The following is a 19,085-nucleotide window of genomic DNA, read 5'->3' as shown; positions in this document are numbered from 1 at the left end:
TATTTTAGAATACAGAGCATGCACAGAAAAGAGAAGGGGATTAAAGGGTGGGTGAGCATTTACCAGCTTCACCCCCAAAAGAGCCAAAGTGTTTGTGCTGCATTCAGGCACTTGGATACAACTTCAGCCAGTAAATCTACTGAGAAAATGCAGTTTGATACTATGCATGGAATGCAAGGGCATTACTGTAAAAAGTGGTTTTATTCCACGTGTGTGTGTAAGGCTGAAATCCAAATGTAAACGAAAAGTTATACCCCCACACCCTGGATACTTAGTATCATTCAAGACCCATATCCTAGGACACATTTGAGGTTATATTCTGGAATCTATTCAAACTGCCTGTCCTGAAAGTCAAACTACCTGCAATAGGGCTAGGCAAAGATTTATCTTCTGATAGTTTGTTTCAACTTTAACGGCCATTTAGTTTGCATGGGAATAGCTAGTTTAACACCACACAAATTTGCATATTGTCATCAGAGTTACTCTCTCTGAACCAGCTCAATCACAAAAGGAGTCTAGCAAATGCAGTACTTTATTCTCATAAATCCACACTGGGCTCTCAGCCAGTCACTGTAATGGATCTGGATGCATTGCAGATCAGATCCTGCTATACCTGCTGAGATACAGCTTTGCTATGTAGCTATATTGCTTTTCTTATAAACTTACATTAGGATCCTAGCTCTAGAAAAAAGCCTTGCGGTTTGTCTCCCATTTATCTCTGTCCACAACACTTCAACTTTCATCCAGACCTGTTTCTTCTGTCTTGATTACAGCAATCTCCAGGCATTTCTGCACTGCAATAAAACACCGCAGCTGGCCTAAGTCCTCTGACTCGGTCTCTGGGTCTCGGACTGCAGGGCTATAAAATTACAGAGCGGCTGTTTGGGCTTGAGCTGGAGCCCAGGCTCTGAGACGCCCGAACATCTACACTACAGCTTTATAGCCCCAAAGCCTGTGCCTCGTGAGCCCAAGTCAGGTGACGTGAGCCAGCCACGGGGGTTTTGTTGCAGTGCAGACATACCCACCTTCTTTCTGGCCTTTCTGACAGCAAGCTGCTCCCTCTCAGGTCCAGTCAAACTGCTGCGGAGATAATCTTCTGTGGAGGTTACCAAAGGCACCACCATCCCACTCTGAGAAGCTTACAGTCAAGAGAGACTGACAATACAGAAACACACTGGGAATCTCAGAGTGAGGTATAAATGTATCAGTGCTTCTTTAGATTTGTTTTTAAACATGGATGACAACAACTTATCACTAATCAAAAATTAAATGTATCATTCATCATCTAAAAATTATGAAACTAGGAGTAGGCAGGGAATTTAGGTAGAACTATTTCAAACAATGGGTCAGATTGATTAAATAAGTTTTTGGGAAAGGTCATTGAAACAGAGCATGAAAAAGTAAAAAACACCTACGTCTGTTCCTGGAAAAGGAGGAGATAGATCAGATGAGAAAGAAAACTGGGGTTAAGAGCAAATAAAAACGTTAGCTGGGAAAGACGGGGTTTTCCTTTTGTCAGAGTCTCTTATGTTCTTGGAGTTGAAAACTGCCATAGGTACCTCAAAAACCAAAATAATCCCATATAGGAAACCCATATTTACTTTCCTCCAGTGACTATAATGGAGTTCATCCTCGAGTCTATCAGAACATTACGACCAACCAGACTGTAATAGTCATTATTAAAAGGTTTCCATTCAGGAGGCATCAGAGGAACATCAAGAGAAACCCATCCCATCTAAAGGAATATGGGCCAAATTTTATGTTAAAACATTCAGGCTCTTCGCTGCTTGAGATAAGTGAAAGGGCAACAACAAATGTAGTGAATCTCATTAATGAGACCATTTTTACCAAGTCACTTCCTGTTTTAAAGAAATGGTGTAAAATACCCCCAAACTTACCGAGTACGACTTTGCTCCGTATTATCTGAAGACACCTCCATTAAACAATTCATTTTTGCAGGTTTCTACATGGTTATTAAAAATTATTGAATTGTAAAAATCACAGTGGTGTGCTGTATTAGTAGAAAGCTCACTTTGCTGAGTTTTCCGAAATGCCAGAGGCCAGACCTAGAATCTACGTGTTTCTGCCAGTTAGAATTTCTTCCTCCCCACCAATTTTTAAACTAATAAAAACTGTCATTGAACAGAAGAAACCCTCACCCCAACTTAATTATGACATCTCAATAAGAAAGAGTTCTAAAGTATATCTGCACATATCACTCCATATGCCTGTACAAGTAAGGTCTCTGAATTCAAGTGCATTCACTCATTCAGAAATGTTATCGGCTAATGAAAGATTTTAAACTGATCCTAATTCTATGCCTCTAAATGAGATGATTGGTAGTTTATGATCTCCCAGGAAATGTAAGCTCCACCCAGTCCTAGTTCCTTGGCGCAAGAATTCAAGTCTTAGTAAAAAAGGAGATTTCATAGGGCTGGAACATTGACTAATGGCTTAAACTGGACACAGCATATTTCAATGCCTCAGTAACTTACCCGGAATGCAGTTCCTTCCTCTATGATTGTTGGTAATTGGGAAAGGCAAATATCAACTGCGAGGTCCCAAGCTTGCCTGGAGAAACAAGTGAGAGACAGGTCATCCTGGGATATGAGTCTATAATACTGGGAGAAGTCTGAACAGCTGATTATTAGAGGATGGACAACTTATAGAGATACCAAACTGACTTAGTTAATATGCAATAGCTCTTCAGTTCTCAGGAGGCCAGTTCGTGCTCATGCAAAGTGGTGACATCAGCCGTAGTCCAGAATCACAACACACCACACGATCGCAGTCAGCATATTACTTATATACAAAGACCAAATTCCCTGTAATCTAAAAGGCAGGCAGACGTATTGATGTTCTACTTTTTGGCCCATGTGTTTATAAGGCACAACAGGTGTATTTTTATAAACTGAAAAAATAACTTAATCCTGGACTGACTGTAAATTGGTAGGAGGAACTTGTTACATTACAACTCCTCTGCTTGCTGAGACCTGTAGTTAGTTGGCACATTTCTAGCACAATTCAAAGGTAACGAAAACATGGAGCTCCCATTAGCATTGATGGAGTCTGGCATCTTGTTGCTCACGTGCGACACCGTATGACTGCTTCTTAGTACTTACACAGTTTGGCAGACACAAAACTCTTCAAGAAATGTTGATATTAACTATCTACATAACTAGAAAACGAGTCTGTGCCTGCTCTTGTTTGAACAGATACTTTTTAAAATGAACTTTGATGTTCTCTTTTCTGTCTTATTAATATCCACAGCTCTAACATGACACATAACCCTAAAGCACACACTTTTAAGGTGCTGAGTAAGTCCTTTCGAAGATTAGCTTCCAGTCTATTAGGCATGCTAATATGCTTAATCAATTACTCCTGTTGACAGGTCCTGCAAGTCCGAACTCATGGATACACTGACAGGGTCATGATAAAGCTTCTCTTCAGAATTCTAAACTTGGAAATTCTGTCAGAACATGTACTGTTGAAGGGTGGTCTTATCTGCATTAATCCTACTCTGATCTGAGTTTTGCATGGCTACCTTGTTTAAGGAGATCTGTTGTACACAGATCAGACACATTTGTGCTGGTGATATGTATACAATGAGCCAAGGAAAAACATAGGGAAATTGCTGAAAGATCTTAGGGCTCATTCTTGTTAAGCTCTACACTGTAACAGAAGTTTTATGGAGGGAGGGACTCGGAAATCTACCAGAAGTGACTAATTATCAAGCAACTGCTCAAAAGACATCCAGTGTTTTTTTGGGTATATAACAGAAGGGAAATTAATGCCCTTGAAATGAGGCAAGTTACTCAGGCAAGAGGTAAGTCAGCACTGGCCAAACTGCCAGTATGCCTGACACCAGCATCATCCTTGGCAAAGTGCTGATTTCACAAGTTTTTCATATTTTCATAGTGTTTAAGGCCAGAAGGGACCACTAGATCATCTGCTCTGACCTCCCGCATATCAGAGGTCAGTAAAGTTCACTCAGATATCCCTATATTAATCCCAATTACTTTAGTTAGACTAAAGCATTTCAGTCCTACAGAGACCATACTGTTGTGTGTCACAGGCAGAGGACAGAAGGGGCCAATGCCTGAGACCCCTGAAATGGCAAGGAATTGATTAGGTGAGACAAACCCAGAGGACCCTAGCCGAGAAAGGCTCCATGTCGCAGAGGAAGGTGTAAATCCCCTAAAGTCTTTGCTATTTTAACCTGGAGGAAATTCCCAGGCAACCAGTTTGATCCTAAGAATGTAAGCAAGACACATCAGCCAGACATTTAGGAAAGAGGATTCTCTGTACCACTTCACATCTCCAGCTGTGGTCAATCTCTGATGCTTCAGAGTAAGGCATCAATCACCCAAATACATTTGAAAAATTGTGCCTCAAGGGAAAAATTCCTTCCTGACACCTGCAGCCAACGGGCTGAAGCCCTGAAGCATGGGATTTGATTATATTTATCTTATTGCAAAGCTTCAAGTCTTATGAGCATGTTAAGGGCAACGTAGTCATGTTGTTCCAAAGGCCTATGAAGGAAGAGGATGAACAGGAAGATTCACAGATTCTAAGGCTAGCTGCCCCAACGAGCACAGGTCATAAAATTTCTCTCAGAAACTGGATTAAAGCATATATTTTAGAAAGATTTCTAATCTCATTTTAAAGATTTCAAGGAAAGGCAAGTCCACCAATTCCCCTGATAAGCTGTTCCAATGTTTTATCACCCTTACTGCTAGGAAATTACATCTTATTTCAAGGTTGAATTTGTCCAACTTCAGCTTCCTCCCACTGGATCTTGTTACAGCTTTAACAGTAAGATTGAAAAGCCCCACTCCCACCCCACTTAAAGTCTTTTTCACATGTAATTCCTAGACACTGTGGTCAAGTCACCTCTTTGTCTTCTCTTCGATAAACTGAATAAATCGAGTTCCTTACACTCCACACTGCAAAAGCTAATCCAAGGATTGCATTAGTCTTTTCATCACAGAATTGCACTGAGAGCTCATGTTGAGGTGATTATCTACCTAAGTCACTGGTTTCCAGTACACAGTCTCCCATCCTGCAAGTAATAACCTGCATTCTTTGTTCCTAGATGTACTTTCTTGCATATGGCTGTATTAACATACATTTTGTTGGATTGTGACCATTTAACCAGGTGATTCAGATCATGAATAGTAACCTGTCCCCATTTTTTACTTGACCACCAATCGTCGTGTCATCTGCAAACTTTACCAACAATGATTTTATATCATTGTCTAGCTTGTTGATAACAATATAAAATAGCATTGGACCAAGTTCCTATTGGACCCTGATAGAAACAGCTCAGCTCATTGATATCACTCATTAACAACTACATTCTGAGGTCTGTCAGCGAGACAGGTTTTAATCCATCTAATGTGTGTCCTGTTAGTTCCATATGATTCAAGTTTAATACAAATGTCATGTGGTCCTAAGGGCTTGTCCGCTTGGAGGCAGTGTGTAAATCTACAGCCCACTAAGTCACTGTATGGCCCTGCTACCATGGACTAAAAGTTCGCTTTGAAATAGCGGCTTGTCAAAGTACACCACAGAACTTTTCATGCATGGCAGTCTAGTGTGCTGTAAATTTACATCCCAGTTTGCCGCACACTAAGTCTCCGTGTGGACAAGCACTTAGTCAAATGCCTTGGAGAAATCTAAGTATACTATGTCAATACTGCTGCCTTTATCAACAAGACCTGTAATCTTGATAAATTAATGGGTCTGTTTGACAAGACCTACCTGCAGATTGGCATTCATTGTATTTTTAGCCATTAATTCTTTGTTAACAGGATTCCAAATTAATCATTCCATTATTTTACCTGAGATCAACATCAGGTTAGCCAGTCAATAGTTCCTTTGGGCATCCCTTTTATCCTTTTGTAAACGTATGTGCAGACCTCTAATTCTTCAGAATTTCCCCAGTACTCCAAGATTTCTTACAAATTAACATTGGCAGTTGGCTCGGAGAGCCCCTCAGCTAGTTCCTTCACACTCTTGGGTGTAAGTTACCCGGGGTCTGTTGATTTGAAAAAATGTAACAGTAGCGAATGCTGCCTTGCACCCTCCTTTATTACTGGCGATAAAGTTGATATTTCATACACAACATCATATGAAATGGATACATCCTCCTGCTTCATTCCAAATACAGAACAGCTATCTCTGTTGAACATTTACCAGCTGAGCTGATGTTTTGTCACATGGGCTGCTGTTCTTCTAGGGAAACATTTTCTGAAGCACCTAAGTTCCATTTTAAAAAATGTTAATGGAACTTATGCTCCAAAGTGCCTAAGTCTCTCCTGAAACATGGGATTCATGGCACTTTTGCAATGTTTATCCTCCCACCCTCTTCAAAACTCATTTAATACGTTTCTCAATTTAGCATTTGAACCCAGGCATTTTAAGATGACAGGCTAGGGACTTAAACTGCTGCACCACCACCAAAGAGTTTCTTATACGGTACCTAATTTATTCACGAGACAGAAGCGCTCCTCCATGGCTCATGGGCAAAGCATTAACATCAATAGGCTAAGCAATTTTTCTTGGTCAAGGAACATTTGCAAACGTAGGACTAGAGGTGATAATCAATAAACTGGATTTTAGTTACCTATTCTAACAACTTCTTAACTCTTAATAAACCCCCTGCACTACCAAGCAGAGATGCTACCGGAAGAGCAATTCACTAGGAGATTCCATTCCATTAGCCTAGCCACCAGCTGCTTACAATTAGAAAAATCTACACATTCAGAATGAAGAATTAAAAAGAAAAAAACTACCTTTTTTCCATTGATCCAAAACATGGAATTTGTTTCAACTGCCCCAACCCTGCCAGCCTGCTTCATCAACATTCACCTTCCACTTGGCAACAGGCTACCAATATAATTAAGAGGTAATCGGGAGATAATCAAAACCGCTTCAAGGCACAGGCAATAAATGGTTCCCACATGCTCAATACATGCCCAGGCTGTAGGCAAAATGGTTACACAGAGCTATTAAGGGAAATATTTATTCCTGGTTGAGGCAGAAGCAAAGTCAATTATTGTAATTATTATATAGAAGGATTCTTTGACTCCGACCAAAGGATGAGTATTTTTAACTGTTGGGGCTGAAAAGAGTCGGGGAGGCCTCCTTAAGAGAAGAGACTCTTGGAGTACGTCTACACTGCAAGAAGAGACCTGCAGCTGGCCCACAAGGGGTTGGGTCTCAGATGCTGGACTCCAGCCTGAGCCCGAAAATCTATACTGCAATTTTTAGCTCTGCAGTCCGAGCCCCATGAGCCCGAGCCAGTTGACCTGCGCTCTGAGACTCAGTGCCATGGTTTTTTTGGGTTTTTTTTTTTACTGATGTGTAGACGTAGTTTCAAATATTAAGAGGAGCCATACATAGCGCCTTTGAGATGAACTATTAAGCTATGGTTTACTAGATGAGGATGGAAAGGGTCAGGGGAAGAGACACACAACAGTCTGAAATGTGCTGCTTATAAAGGACACTGTGTAGGTCGTCAGACTGCAGAGACACAGCACTAAGGGCATGTCTAAACTATGGGTCCTACAGTGGCACAGGTATGGTCCTGCAGCTGTGCCCTATAGCACTGTAGGGTAGATGCTTCCTACAGGGACAGAAAGGGGATTTCTGTCAGTGTAGGTAACGCACCACTCCAAGCAGCACTAGCTAGTGGACGGGAGAATTCATCCGATGACACATCCTAGTCTAAGATCAGTTTAACTATGGTGTTCAGGGAGTATGAATTTTTCACACCCCTGAGCATCATAGCCAAGTTGATCTGAATTTTAAGTGTAGACCAGGCCTTATATACGGTCATATACAACGTCATTTCAGGTAAGGAGCACTAATACCCCTATAAAATTTGTCCAGAGCAGCCCTGCAGGGTCAGATCTTGAGAGTTTCGAACACTTTATCAGGAAGAACTATACGGCATTTGAAGACAGATTTTAGCAGATTAAAGCCAAATCTCTTTTTAGTCTTCTAAAAACAGATCATTAAAAATCAATGCAGCCACATCAGCCAATATTATTCAATCTTTCTGAAAAGTGAAATCACCAATATCAAATTTCCATATGGCTGCCTTTCGCAGTCTAGAGAGCTACCAATTAACGTGAACTGCTTCATGGGTGCACTCAATCCAACTACTTACAACACCGCCCCCCGCCCCAAGAACAATGTCTTTGCTGAAACTTTAAAAACATGCAAATGATACTGTTCGGGTGGAAGCCAGCACTGTATTACTTCCAATTGCCAAAGAGACACTAGCAAGTTATTTACTAATCTTTTACTTGTGTCTTTGTTTAGAGAACAAACCCACTGTGCAGGTAAAAACATATTTCACTAAAAGGGCATTGGAGAGGTCCGGAAAAAGAACGATAAAAGGACATGGTTGTCGAAATGTGGGTGGGGAAACCAGAGAATTTAGGTTCTACACCCGTGGGAAATAAAGACCACTAAGGAGAAGAGGTAATGACTGAAGGTTTCAGATTACCAGGAGAGACAGGGAAGGCAGGCAATTTGTAGATACACTCTCTGAACTAATCTTACACCTCAGCACACAAACAGGAAATAAATTGGAGAGCAGCAGGCGGACAGGGATGGGGTCCATTCCCTTCTAGAAATGATTCATGAGAGCCAACCCAGGATAACATTTCCTTCCTTCCTTCACATCTTATGGGGATTTCTGTTCGCAAAGTGCTTTTGTAGATTAGTTTTCACTGTGTTAGGAACAAAAATGGTTGAATAAGAGCTCAGTATTATGTTTTTTCCCCCTTTTATTGTATTTCCTCACTATCCAAATATCTATTCTTGTTTTCAAATGTGCTGAAGCTATGATGCAATAGCTGCAAGGTGGTCTCCTAAAACAGTTGGGCATTACCACATCTATGCATTATTTGACCTGAAAATATTTTAATTAGATTTCATGTTTTTATACTCTGTTGCCCCTACTTATTCTGTGAATGAGGTAAGTTGATATTGTGCCTCTTAGCAGAGGCAAGTCACCTGCTCTTTACTATATACCATGAAGACTTTGTAGTTGGGCATCTGCCTGATTTACTCTTATAGTTTAAGTTAAAACAGACCTGAGAGAATTAAATGACTGATGGCCTTTGTAATTGCTGGTAGGAGTTAGCTCCCATGTCCACACTGATAAAGATTATAGCAATATTCAACACAAGAACTAGGTGGGTACTGAGCAGGGATGTTAGGTTTTTCAAACCCATTAGATAAGTTAATTGGTTTGATTTGAGAAGTGACTCAACTCCTTTGGGATACAATATTCCCCTATTTTAATGCCCATTCAGCTGCAAAAATGCAAGTGTGGAATGTACTCCCACATTTCACTCAAGGAAACAAGCAAGTTTTCTGTAAAACTGAGAAGCCCATTTTACATTTTTGGACCACGATTTTCAGCTGTAGCTCAATCCAGCCACTATTTTTGTGGGCCTGCATTGTGCACCCCAAATGAATCTCACATTCAAATGTTTCTTAGACAGTAAACTCTGTGGGGCAGGGAATGTATTTATCTTTATGTTTATCTACAGCCCTTCTCCTCAGAACAGAGCCATACTTCAAGGAAGTGGGTTGGAATGGGACTAGGTTAATTTACAGTATCACTTCCCATGATCTGCTGTGGTGCAACCTAATTAAAGAAGTTGGGGTCACTAAAGTTGATGGTTTTCAATAATCTTTTAGAGAGGCAGAAAGAGATGTCCCAGCTTCAAATATTTAGAGGACATACCCCAGTCTTGTCCCTCTTCCAGTGAATTTGGGAAACAGGTATTTTTCAGTTTCTCACTTGTCTGACATTCGGCTCAGTTCATTCAGTCGCAAACTATGCCCAACGGGAAAGAGCATTTGTTTTTATGAAACTGGCAATGGAGGGGGGCATGCCTAGGGAAGAAGTCTACAAGGAAAGCAATCCAACCGTACATAACACCTCCATCTTTACTGATCAGTCAGTCCAACAAGGCACCCTCATTGGAAATACAAAGTAAAGCTATTACTCTGAAGGAACTGGGGAAAACAGCATGACTCTACATCAAAAAATAAACAAGAAAGGACTCCCTGGATTCTGTCATTAACTCTCCCTCCCTTGAGGGAAGTGCTCATGTGTTTTAACTTCAATTTTGTTTAGAAATGTATTATAAACTTTTAAATAATTTATCCTGATCTCTTCCAACTGCCTTTAGTTTGTGTTTTCTGAGGTGCTCCAAAGTTTGGGCTGTTAAGCAGGGAATGGAAAGCATAGAGCATCTAGCTCTAGCGAGATAATAAAATGTTCCATGTTGGAAGCCCACAGTAATACTTTACCAACATAAATAGAACACAGTTACAGAGACCCACCTCAGTATTTCTTCACCCACATGTACTGCAGTAGTTCGCAGATCATGAAGGCAGAACTTATTACATTTAACTTTAATTTTCTGGGCTGAGTCAGTCTGCCTGATGCTTTTAATCCTCACATCTCGTTTTTGGGAAAGAATTACAGAAGTCTCTTATGCTTGTGTTCTCTCTCTGTGGAAACAGCTGGTATTAGACTGCATTCCAGCACCGGAAAAAAGCACTGGGCTCCTTCCTTTTGGAAACAGAGTTGATGATTTTCTGCAGAGCTGCTGAAGGAATCTGAGTTTCAGCCATCTGTGCTCTGGGGACTAACACAAATATACTGGATTGAAACATTTCAGTCTGTACCAGCTACATGGAACACGTTATTCCCATGCCGAGTTTTTTTTGCAGCTACAACTCCATAGCATGTCCTATTTGACGGTATTTTCAAATACCGGTCTGAGGTCAGCCCCTCCACAGCGATACGGCAGACACATGGCGCCTGCTCTAGGCAAGGCCAGAGGGAAGCAGCTCACACACATGTATTTTAAAAAATATTTAGAGCGATAAAATCTTTGGTAAGGATTTGGGTGCTCATGAAAATGAGGGTCTGATAGTGCTAGTAAGAGGCAGCAATGGGCAACCTTCTTCTTGTCAGCCAATGAATCTCAATCCTGACCTCAACCCATGCCCTACTATAGCAACTCTGGACCTTTCCTGATCAAACTAGGTGGGTGCCTTTCTGATAGGTACTAGAGACTCTAACGATGAGGTGGAGACCAAAATCCTCATGTTTCTGATTGAAACAAGAATCTGCCCAAGCCTATAGAAGGCTAACACAGAGTAGCCAAATGCCCTCCTAAATCCTTCAGTCATTTTGCTCTTGCTGAGATGTTAAGACTTATCTGTGTTTCAAAAAGAAGAGTCCTTTTTAAATTAATCAGCGAAGAAAATTGCAGACTTGCACCCTTTTTTGCAATACTTCCCACAATGTCCAAAGACATTAGAATCTCACCTCACCTGTTGTTGGGATGCTACATTATGGTTTCCTTTTCAGCTAGAATTCCATGCTTGGTATATTTACTGTAGCAATATTTCTATTGTTATTATTAGAAGCACATCTCTGCCACAGCATAATAAAGGTCCCTTGTTTTAATACATGGCCTACATTACACATTGGGAAATTTCTGTCAGTTTACTAAGTTACCTTGATTACAATTTTCTACTGGTGATCACAATGCATAAACTACAATCGATGGCCATGGAGACCCACGTGCAGGCAGGACAAAAACGTTTCTTCCTCCCTGCATACACCACAGACAATTACATCTGGGCTCCCTCATTGAATATCACTACTACTTGTACCACAGTAATGCCAACAGGACTCACCCAAGATCGGTGTCCCGTTGCGCTTGGCATTGTACAAACACAGTAAGAGAAAGTCCCTGCCCTGAAGAGCTTACAGTTTAAGTCGCCGAGAGAGACAGGCTTGGAGCAGTAATAGAGGCACAGAGAAGTTAAGTCACACATTTAGGACCACACAGTGGTCAGTGGCAGAAGCCAGGTTTCTTAACTACCAAGTTCAGTGCCCTATTGAGTGCATCCTAATACTGGCGGACAGTGGACGAAAACTGGCCTCAGAAAAAAAAGCCCAATCTCCTGGTTAGAAGAAGTAATTTGTAAGTCAGAAAGCACTGGTCTACAGAATAAATTAAGAGGGCTGACTTAACTGGTCACAGAGAATTTACTTCCAGATGACTTAGAAGAGAGAGACACTCATATCTGTAGACATTTCCAATGCCATTGGCAGCCTGGTGACTATTTCCAGAAAAGGGTTAATCTATTCAGGATCCTCAAATGATGTGAAAAGTGAGCATGGTATAGAGAAAACCATCAGACAGAAGCACAGACAAAGATATATACTAAAATATAGGGCAAAATGGTCTACATTTAACTTCTAAAAAGGAACAGCCATAATTATTCATGAGATCAAGTGATGCTCAAGTCAAGTGGAAAAACATTTCACAGCATATACACATTCCTGCGGTGCACTCATAGCTGAGCAGTACACCATCACGATATTTTGTCAAATGCTTTATGGTTTTCTATCAATGTAACTGTAGCAGAAACAACAAGGCACTGGATCCAGCTCTATACTGATAATTGAAAGGAGAAAAGGGGGAAACTTGAGCACCAAACTCTGTTTTTTGTAGCCCATTTCTGTTAAAACCAGGAACCTGATGGAATTAGAAGCGGCAGGAGATGCTTTCTTTTCTTTCCACTCTTACACTGACTGTGAGGATGTTTCCAGTAACTGAAGCAGAGTGGCAAGGTGTGGTGCAGGGCATCTTTACGGTACAATTGACCAGCATTTCCCAGAAAGGGGGGAGGAGCGAACAGCATGTGCAAAGTTCAGAATCCATTCAGTATATTTTACTATAATCAGTGAATCACTAAAATTACTTATGTTGTCTGTGCGGAATATAGCCCCAGAGAACATCCTAGTGATCTAAAAGAGTGCATGAGGAGAGGAGATGGTGTGGAGAAAGGGAAGAAAGTATCTGTGAATCAATATTACTCATGCAGTTCCAAAGCCGATTCCTTTTTACAGCTTGCTTGTGTATCCTGTATCTCCCTATGCACTACTAACAAATAGAAGAAAATTTGATTGTGTTTTACATATAATTGCTATTTCATACTTCCCCAATGAGATTGTTTCATCATGTTTCTTCACATCTGAAATGCATGGTAAATTATAATGCACTTCAGTAGAGCTGGCAGCATTATAGCAATGTAAGTTTTCACAGACAGCTTTCTAAACAATAAAGACATATGGTAACGCTATTGCTTCTGTAGCCAGCTAAGTAGTGGGACAGGAACAGTGTTTGGCATGGATTCCATCTTTATCCAGTGACTGGGCATATGAAAAAACGCAGCACAAGAGGTGTCTATAGCGAGGAGGGAGTGGGCCAATCACCCATAATTTCTGGGTGTGAAAGGATGCAGATTAGGTGGGGAGATCAGCATCCCGAGGAAGAGGAATGGAGGAAGGATTTGAACTACTTTGAAATAGCTGGGGAAGCTTACCAGCACAATACCACGAAGGCTTTTAACTATGAAATCAAATGTAAGGGGGTAGAGACACACAATACCTGCCTGCCTCAGCATGGATGTGTGGGAATAGCAGAAAGGCCCCATCACAACACTCACATGGCAACCAACATAACAAGCAAAATAACTATTACTGAGGGCAGGGGGAATCAGAAAACCTTTAAGTCAGGTCTTTGAGGAACACAGATTGATGTATTGTAGGACTACGTGTCTGAGCTCATCATCCATTTACATATTACAGCAGATCCTAGGGGTTTCAAATCGCTATGGATGACAGCACAGCCGGTGCCCACATTCACAAGCATTCACATTCTGATCTGCCAGGTGCAAAAATCTGTGAAAAGCTCGTAGCAGAATGACAACCAGTGTACTCGGCAGTGCACATTTGCATTCTGTCATCCAGTAGGTCTCTATCACCCAGCAATGTAAATTCTGGTTCTTTCCTCCACCACATTTTCTGGGTTAAATTTCCAACAGCTGCAATGATCTGCTTTAATAAAAAAACCAAACAGATGAAAGGCTTCAGAATACAGCTCTGTGTACGGCCTAGGGAGACTGGACTATCTAGTGAGTTACAGCACGTGACAGCGAGTTTGGACCATGTTCTTTTCCCCCATGCCCTGCAGCTGACATGCTGTGCGACTAAGCCAGCCACTTCTGATGAACCTCGGTACATTCCCTAGTTTACAGGTGGGTTGTAAGACTTAAAGTCTGTGACATGTTAAGAGAGTTGAGAATAAAAGGTGCTATACATGGGCATAGGATTGTTTTTTAATAAAATCTTTAACTAGACAGTACACTAGAGTTTCTCGAACTGCTATGTTGCTGGGCCTCCTCTGGCAAATAAGGAAGAGTCTCCCCTGACCTAAATTTTATTTTAAATACCACCTTTGTGGAAGACTATTGAAAATATACATCAAGGAGCTGTCTGTTCATTTCTCCCTTCCTCGGTTGCCACCATCTGGGAGTCAGCAGAAGCAGACATGATGAATGCTTTCCTAAGGAAGCTCTGTTTTTTGCTAAATACTAAGTAAAAATGAAAACAATAATAATAGCTCTTATTTAGCACTTTTCATCCACAGATGAAAGGCACTTTACAAAGAAGGTCAATATCATTATCCCCATTTTACAGATGGGGAAACGGAGGCACAGAAGACGTGAATTGCCCATGGTCATCCAGTAGATCAGTGGAAGAGCCAGAAACAGAACGCAGATCTCCTGAGTTCCAGTCCAGTGCTCTATCCACTAGGCCACATTGCCTCCCAGAAGGACTCCAGCAAGAAGCCAGAAGAAGCTCTGATACCCTGATAATGAGCATGGTATAAGTATCTAGATAGATTTGTTTGTATATCTCTGCCCATATAAAAATCCTGCAAAACCTGTAACCACACATGCATTGTCCTTCTCAGGAGGTTTCCAGGCTCTGCCACATCTTTCAGGTGAGGCAACAATTGGACACAGTCATACAGATGAGCGCTCACTCATTGTGTGGTATGCTCATTGGTATGCTACATGTTCTATCCCTTTTGTGCATACAAACATCCTGTTTGCTTTTACACCACACTGACAAGCCAACTTCACTGTGCTGTGTACAATGACAAATCTTTTTCCTCAAAAGTTCCTCCAATTTAAAAGCACATAGGAGCAGCTTTGGCTATAGGTGCCAATGTGCATTTCTCATAATCCCTCCATGTTTTTTATTAATTAAAGCAAATGTGTGTTATCAGTAAACTTCTAATCACTGTCTACTTCTTCCTCCAAATGATTAATGTATTTAACAATGATCCCAATATTGAACTATTAACTTCTCTCCAGTTCTAAGACAAGACATGTAATATGACTTCTGCCACCTCGACCCGTTTTCCCATGACATGACTTTTCACCCTACTCAAACTTTGTTTTCCACTGTAGTCTGATGGAGGGACTTTATCTAAAGCTTTCTGAATATCCAAGTCAGTCAAGCCTATTCAATTAAATTTACCAATTACTTTATTAATTTTTCTGAGATTACAGAGGCATCATTTTCTCTTACAGAAATTGTGTTAGCTTGACCCTATCAGATTACACTTAGCCAAGTTGTGTACAATTCTAGCCTTAATTAGACAGGACTAAGACTTATAAGGAGGACTTTTGTATTCATTCAGCATTTGTTTATTAGTCAGGAATGCATTTAAAAGGCTTTCCATAATGAGAGTCATTTCCATCAATCATCTAAAAAGAAGTAGAGCGCCAGGAAATGAACTCTGTGACAAACCCCACCTCCTTTTACTTTCTATTGTGAAAGTTAAAAGAATTCTTCTGTTAGCCCCAACTATCCCAGGTCTCCCTCTTACAATCACAGCTTTATGCCAGCAAAACAGAAATGTAGCTGATGCTCCGTTGTTTCTCTATTTGGGCTGAAATGTTACTTAGCTGAAGTGGAGCTTTTGCATCAGGGAATTATAACCGAATTATAGTAATGAGGTATCATACACACAGGGAAGCATTTGGAGATCGGTATTAAGTTGCCACATGCGCTTCCATTTCTGATCCACTGATTTAATCAGAAAAGCGCTGCACAGATTCAGGTGGTAACAGCCTCGTATGACAGCGGCTCTTGAAATCTCCACAAGGCATCTGTTCAAAGCCTTTAAAGCAAGAGGTACCCTGCTAGCAGTGACTTACCACATTGCATGCATATATGTTGGAGGTAGACGTGGGCTGCTGACAGGGGTACAGTTGTAAGACCTCATAATCCTTTCTGCCAACAGGAAGTTACGAAATAAGCTAGCCACCAGCAGATCCTGCCTGAAGAGCTTCTGGAAGAGATCTGCAGAGAGATAATGTGTGACACACAGGTACCTTCACTGATCTCTAAGCAGCATTGTGTACCAGCAGATACACACACATACGCACAACAGAGCTGGTCAATGAATATTTTCCTCCAACAAAAAAACAAACAAAACCCCCCCAGAAAAACAGTAACATCTCTCCTGAGAAGTCATGCTTAGAGCTGGACAAAGTTTTTTGACTAGTTTCTTCATTGAAAAATGCAATAGACTAAAACTATTTGTGAATTTGAAATGAATTCGCCAAACAGTTTCAGCCAGAAAAAAAAATATTCAGGCTAGATTCACAAAACAAAGGACTGGGAGGTGACAGTGGGAGAACCCGCCTTATAACTTTTGGCCCAGTGACTAAAGGATTCACCTGAGATGTGGAAGACCCAGGTTTGAATTCCTGCTCTGGGGCCAGGCATGAACTCAGGTCTTACCCCAATTGAGTGCACTAGCCACCACCAGGTCTCTCTCAGTCTCGCCTGTTGAAGCTATTCCACTTCATATAAATATTCACTGGAGCAGGGATTTGAACCCAGGTCTCCCCATCCCAGGAGCATGCCCTAACCACGAAGCTACAGAGTTAATCTCATTCTCTCTCTTTGGCCCAATGACTATTTAAGTATTTTATACAAAGCACAATAGTTTCAACAGGAGAGATGCAGAGACACCCACCTCAGAATATCCTATACCTTGGTGGTTAGGGCCCTTGCCTGGGAGATGAGAGGAGAGACCTAAGTTAAAGTGAATCTAGCCCTTTACAAATGCCCAGAAACAAAACATTTCAGGTTGAACTATACATTTTCTTTGACCCAAAACTGATCTTTTTGACTCACCATTTTTTATTTTTTTTTGGCATTTTCTCATTCAGTTTGACCAGGACTGAATTTATTCTCCAATTTTTCAGAATGGCCAGCAATTGAAAAAATCAATTATTCACCCAGCTCTACACCTACTCTCCCTTCTCTCCACTTAGAAAATGAATACTTTCTGCCTTTCTGTTGTTTTTCCCTTTCCCGGGCATGGACTCTTTCTTCTGGTGTCTCACCTCAGCTCATGTTTTCTCCACCTCTTTTGTTATCAGACGCTCTCTTCTTCCTTGTTTTATTAACCCTTTATCTAACTTCCTTACCCCTCTACTCTGAGCAGGCAGAGTTCCTGGTGAAAATATGGACTGTTAACTGCCAGACAGTCCTACCTCGTGGCAGCACATTCCATGCAATGGTGTCTGTGATTGCTGTAAAGATCCAATTCAGTTCTCCCAGAGGAGTTCTCCTGTCATTCAGTCTGCCAGGAATCCTACAAAAGAGACATTTTTATTAAGTATGTTATTATTTAAATAAATATATATTAGGCCATTCCCAAGGCCACAGGTGTCACTGTACTGTTGCTTTAATTTTATTGAGAGAAGTTGTTTTGTTCCTCCACGTGCAACCTCCTTGATTTCCTTGTTTCAGTAGGAACTTCTTCCACATATCAGTTTACCTCATATTTTGTTCCCTTCTCAAGTTTGCTGCTTTTTGCCTTTCCATCACCTGAACTATACAAATTAATGGAGGACTTAAATGACTGAGATTCTGAACTCCTTTAACAACAGATATGCCTTCTACAGCATTAAGGGAATTTGCTAACAAACCTGCCATGTTGCTGAATATTGGGGGGGAGGATGAGACAATTGGGGAGGTACTGGAAATTGGAGGTAAGCAAAATGCAGTACTGATCTTCAAAGAAAGGAGAGAAAAGTGATCCCAAATATTATCATCCTGTAAATCTAACTCCTTTCCCTAGCAAAATGGTGGAACAAATCTGAAGACGATAATGGAATCATAAGCCAAATGGGCTTATCAAGAATGAATATTGCTGTACAAATTTCATTCTATCAAAAAAAGCAGTAATATCTGAATTATCTCAAGAATTGAGATTTTGGATGGAGGACCACGATCAAGAGACAATAAACAATGAGATGAGGTGAGGGACATGTATCTCGAGGGGCACTGCACGGAGAGGTGCTGTTAGGAACTCCACAAAGTTTGGTCTTCAGATCAGAACTGCTGTCTGGCTCCATTTTATTCACCACCCAATATTTCTGTTGAAGTATTTAATAAAAAATATGATTAATAATAAAAACTTTGAGCTCATGCTCCAAATAGCGTCTGGATAAGAACTGCTCAGCGTCCACTGGCACAGAAGGATGTTCAATCAGAAAACACAACTTTCCAGGGAGTGACAATCATAATAAAGGTTTCAGAGCGGTAGCCGTATTAGTCTGTATCAGTAACAAACAAACAAACAAACAAGGAGGACTTGTGGCACCTTAGGGACTAACACATTTATTTGGGCATAAGCTTTCGTGGGCTAAAACCCACTTCATTGGAGGGTTTTCGCCCATGAAAGCTTATGCCCAAATGAATCACAATAAAAAGCACATTGCGTTGGAAAATGTGGCCCTACTGTTAAAGGTTTATGACGGTAACAGACTTACTTCACAACTCCCTGCTGTTGTAAATGAACTAGAAAGATATTGTCTATCCATGAAGTTGTAAGACCTAATGAAATTCTCCTCATTATTCCAGACACAACAATTTAAGCACATTGGAGTATGTGTGTGCCTCCTACTGAGGTCATCAAAGTTCACTTATGAGGGGCACATTTTGCTGTCTCTTATTAGTATACCAAATTTTTCCTCCCACTAAGTTCTTTGAAAATTTGTCTCAAATGAATATGATGCACATCTGTCTATATATTTCTTACGTATCCATCGCTATAGCCTTCAGGTTCCACCATAATAACTATTTGAAAAAT

At 40.9% G+C, this 19,085-nt stretch overlaps 1 protein-coding gene across 6 annotated transcripts in view; it reads right to left on the bottom strand.

Moving 5' to 3' along the window:
• The window catches only part of RPTOR (regulatory associated protein of MTOR complex 1), a 311,995-nt gene that overhangs the window by 108,715 nt on the left and 184,195 nt on the right, over positions 1 to 19,085 (bottom strand). For all 6 annotated transcript variants that reach the window (XM_073312081.1, XM_073312077.1, XM_073312079.1 and 3 more), the window contains 3 exons: positions 17,482 to 17,582; positions 16,132 to 16,276; positions 2,496 to 2,571 (listed from right to left, as the gene is read on the bottom strand). In XM_073312081.1, coding sequence (XP_073168182.1) covers positions 2,496 to 2,571; positions 16,132 to 16,276; positions 17,482 to 17,582 — 322 coding nt within the window. The remainder of the gene's footprint in view (positions 1 to 2,495; positions 2,572 to 16,131; positions 16,277 to 17,481; positions 17,583 to 19,085) is intronic.

This window comes from Lepidochelys kempii, chromosome 14 (assembly GCF_965140265.1).
Source record: "Lepidochelys kempii isolate rLepKem1 chromosome 14, rLepKem1.hap2, whole genome shotgun sequence".
NCBI lineage: Eukaryota > Metazoa > Chordata > Testudines > Cheloniidae > Lepidochelys > Lepidochelys kempii.
Note: the sequence above shows the minus strand (reverse complement) of the source record. Positions and strands in the feature narration are given on the sequence as shown.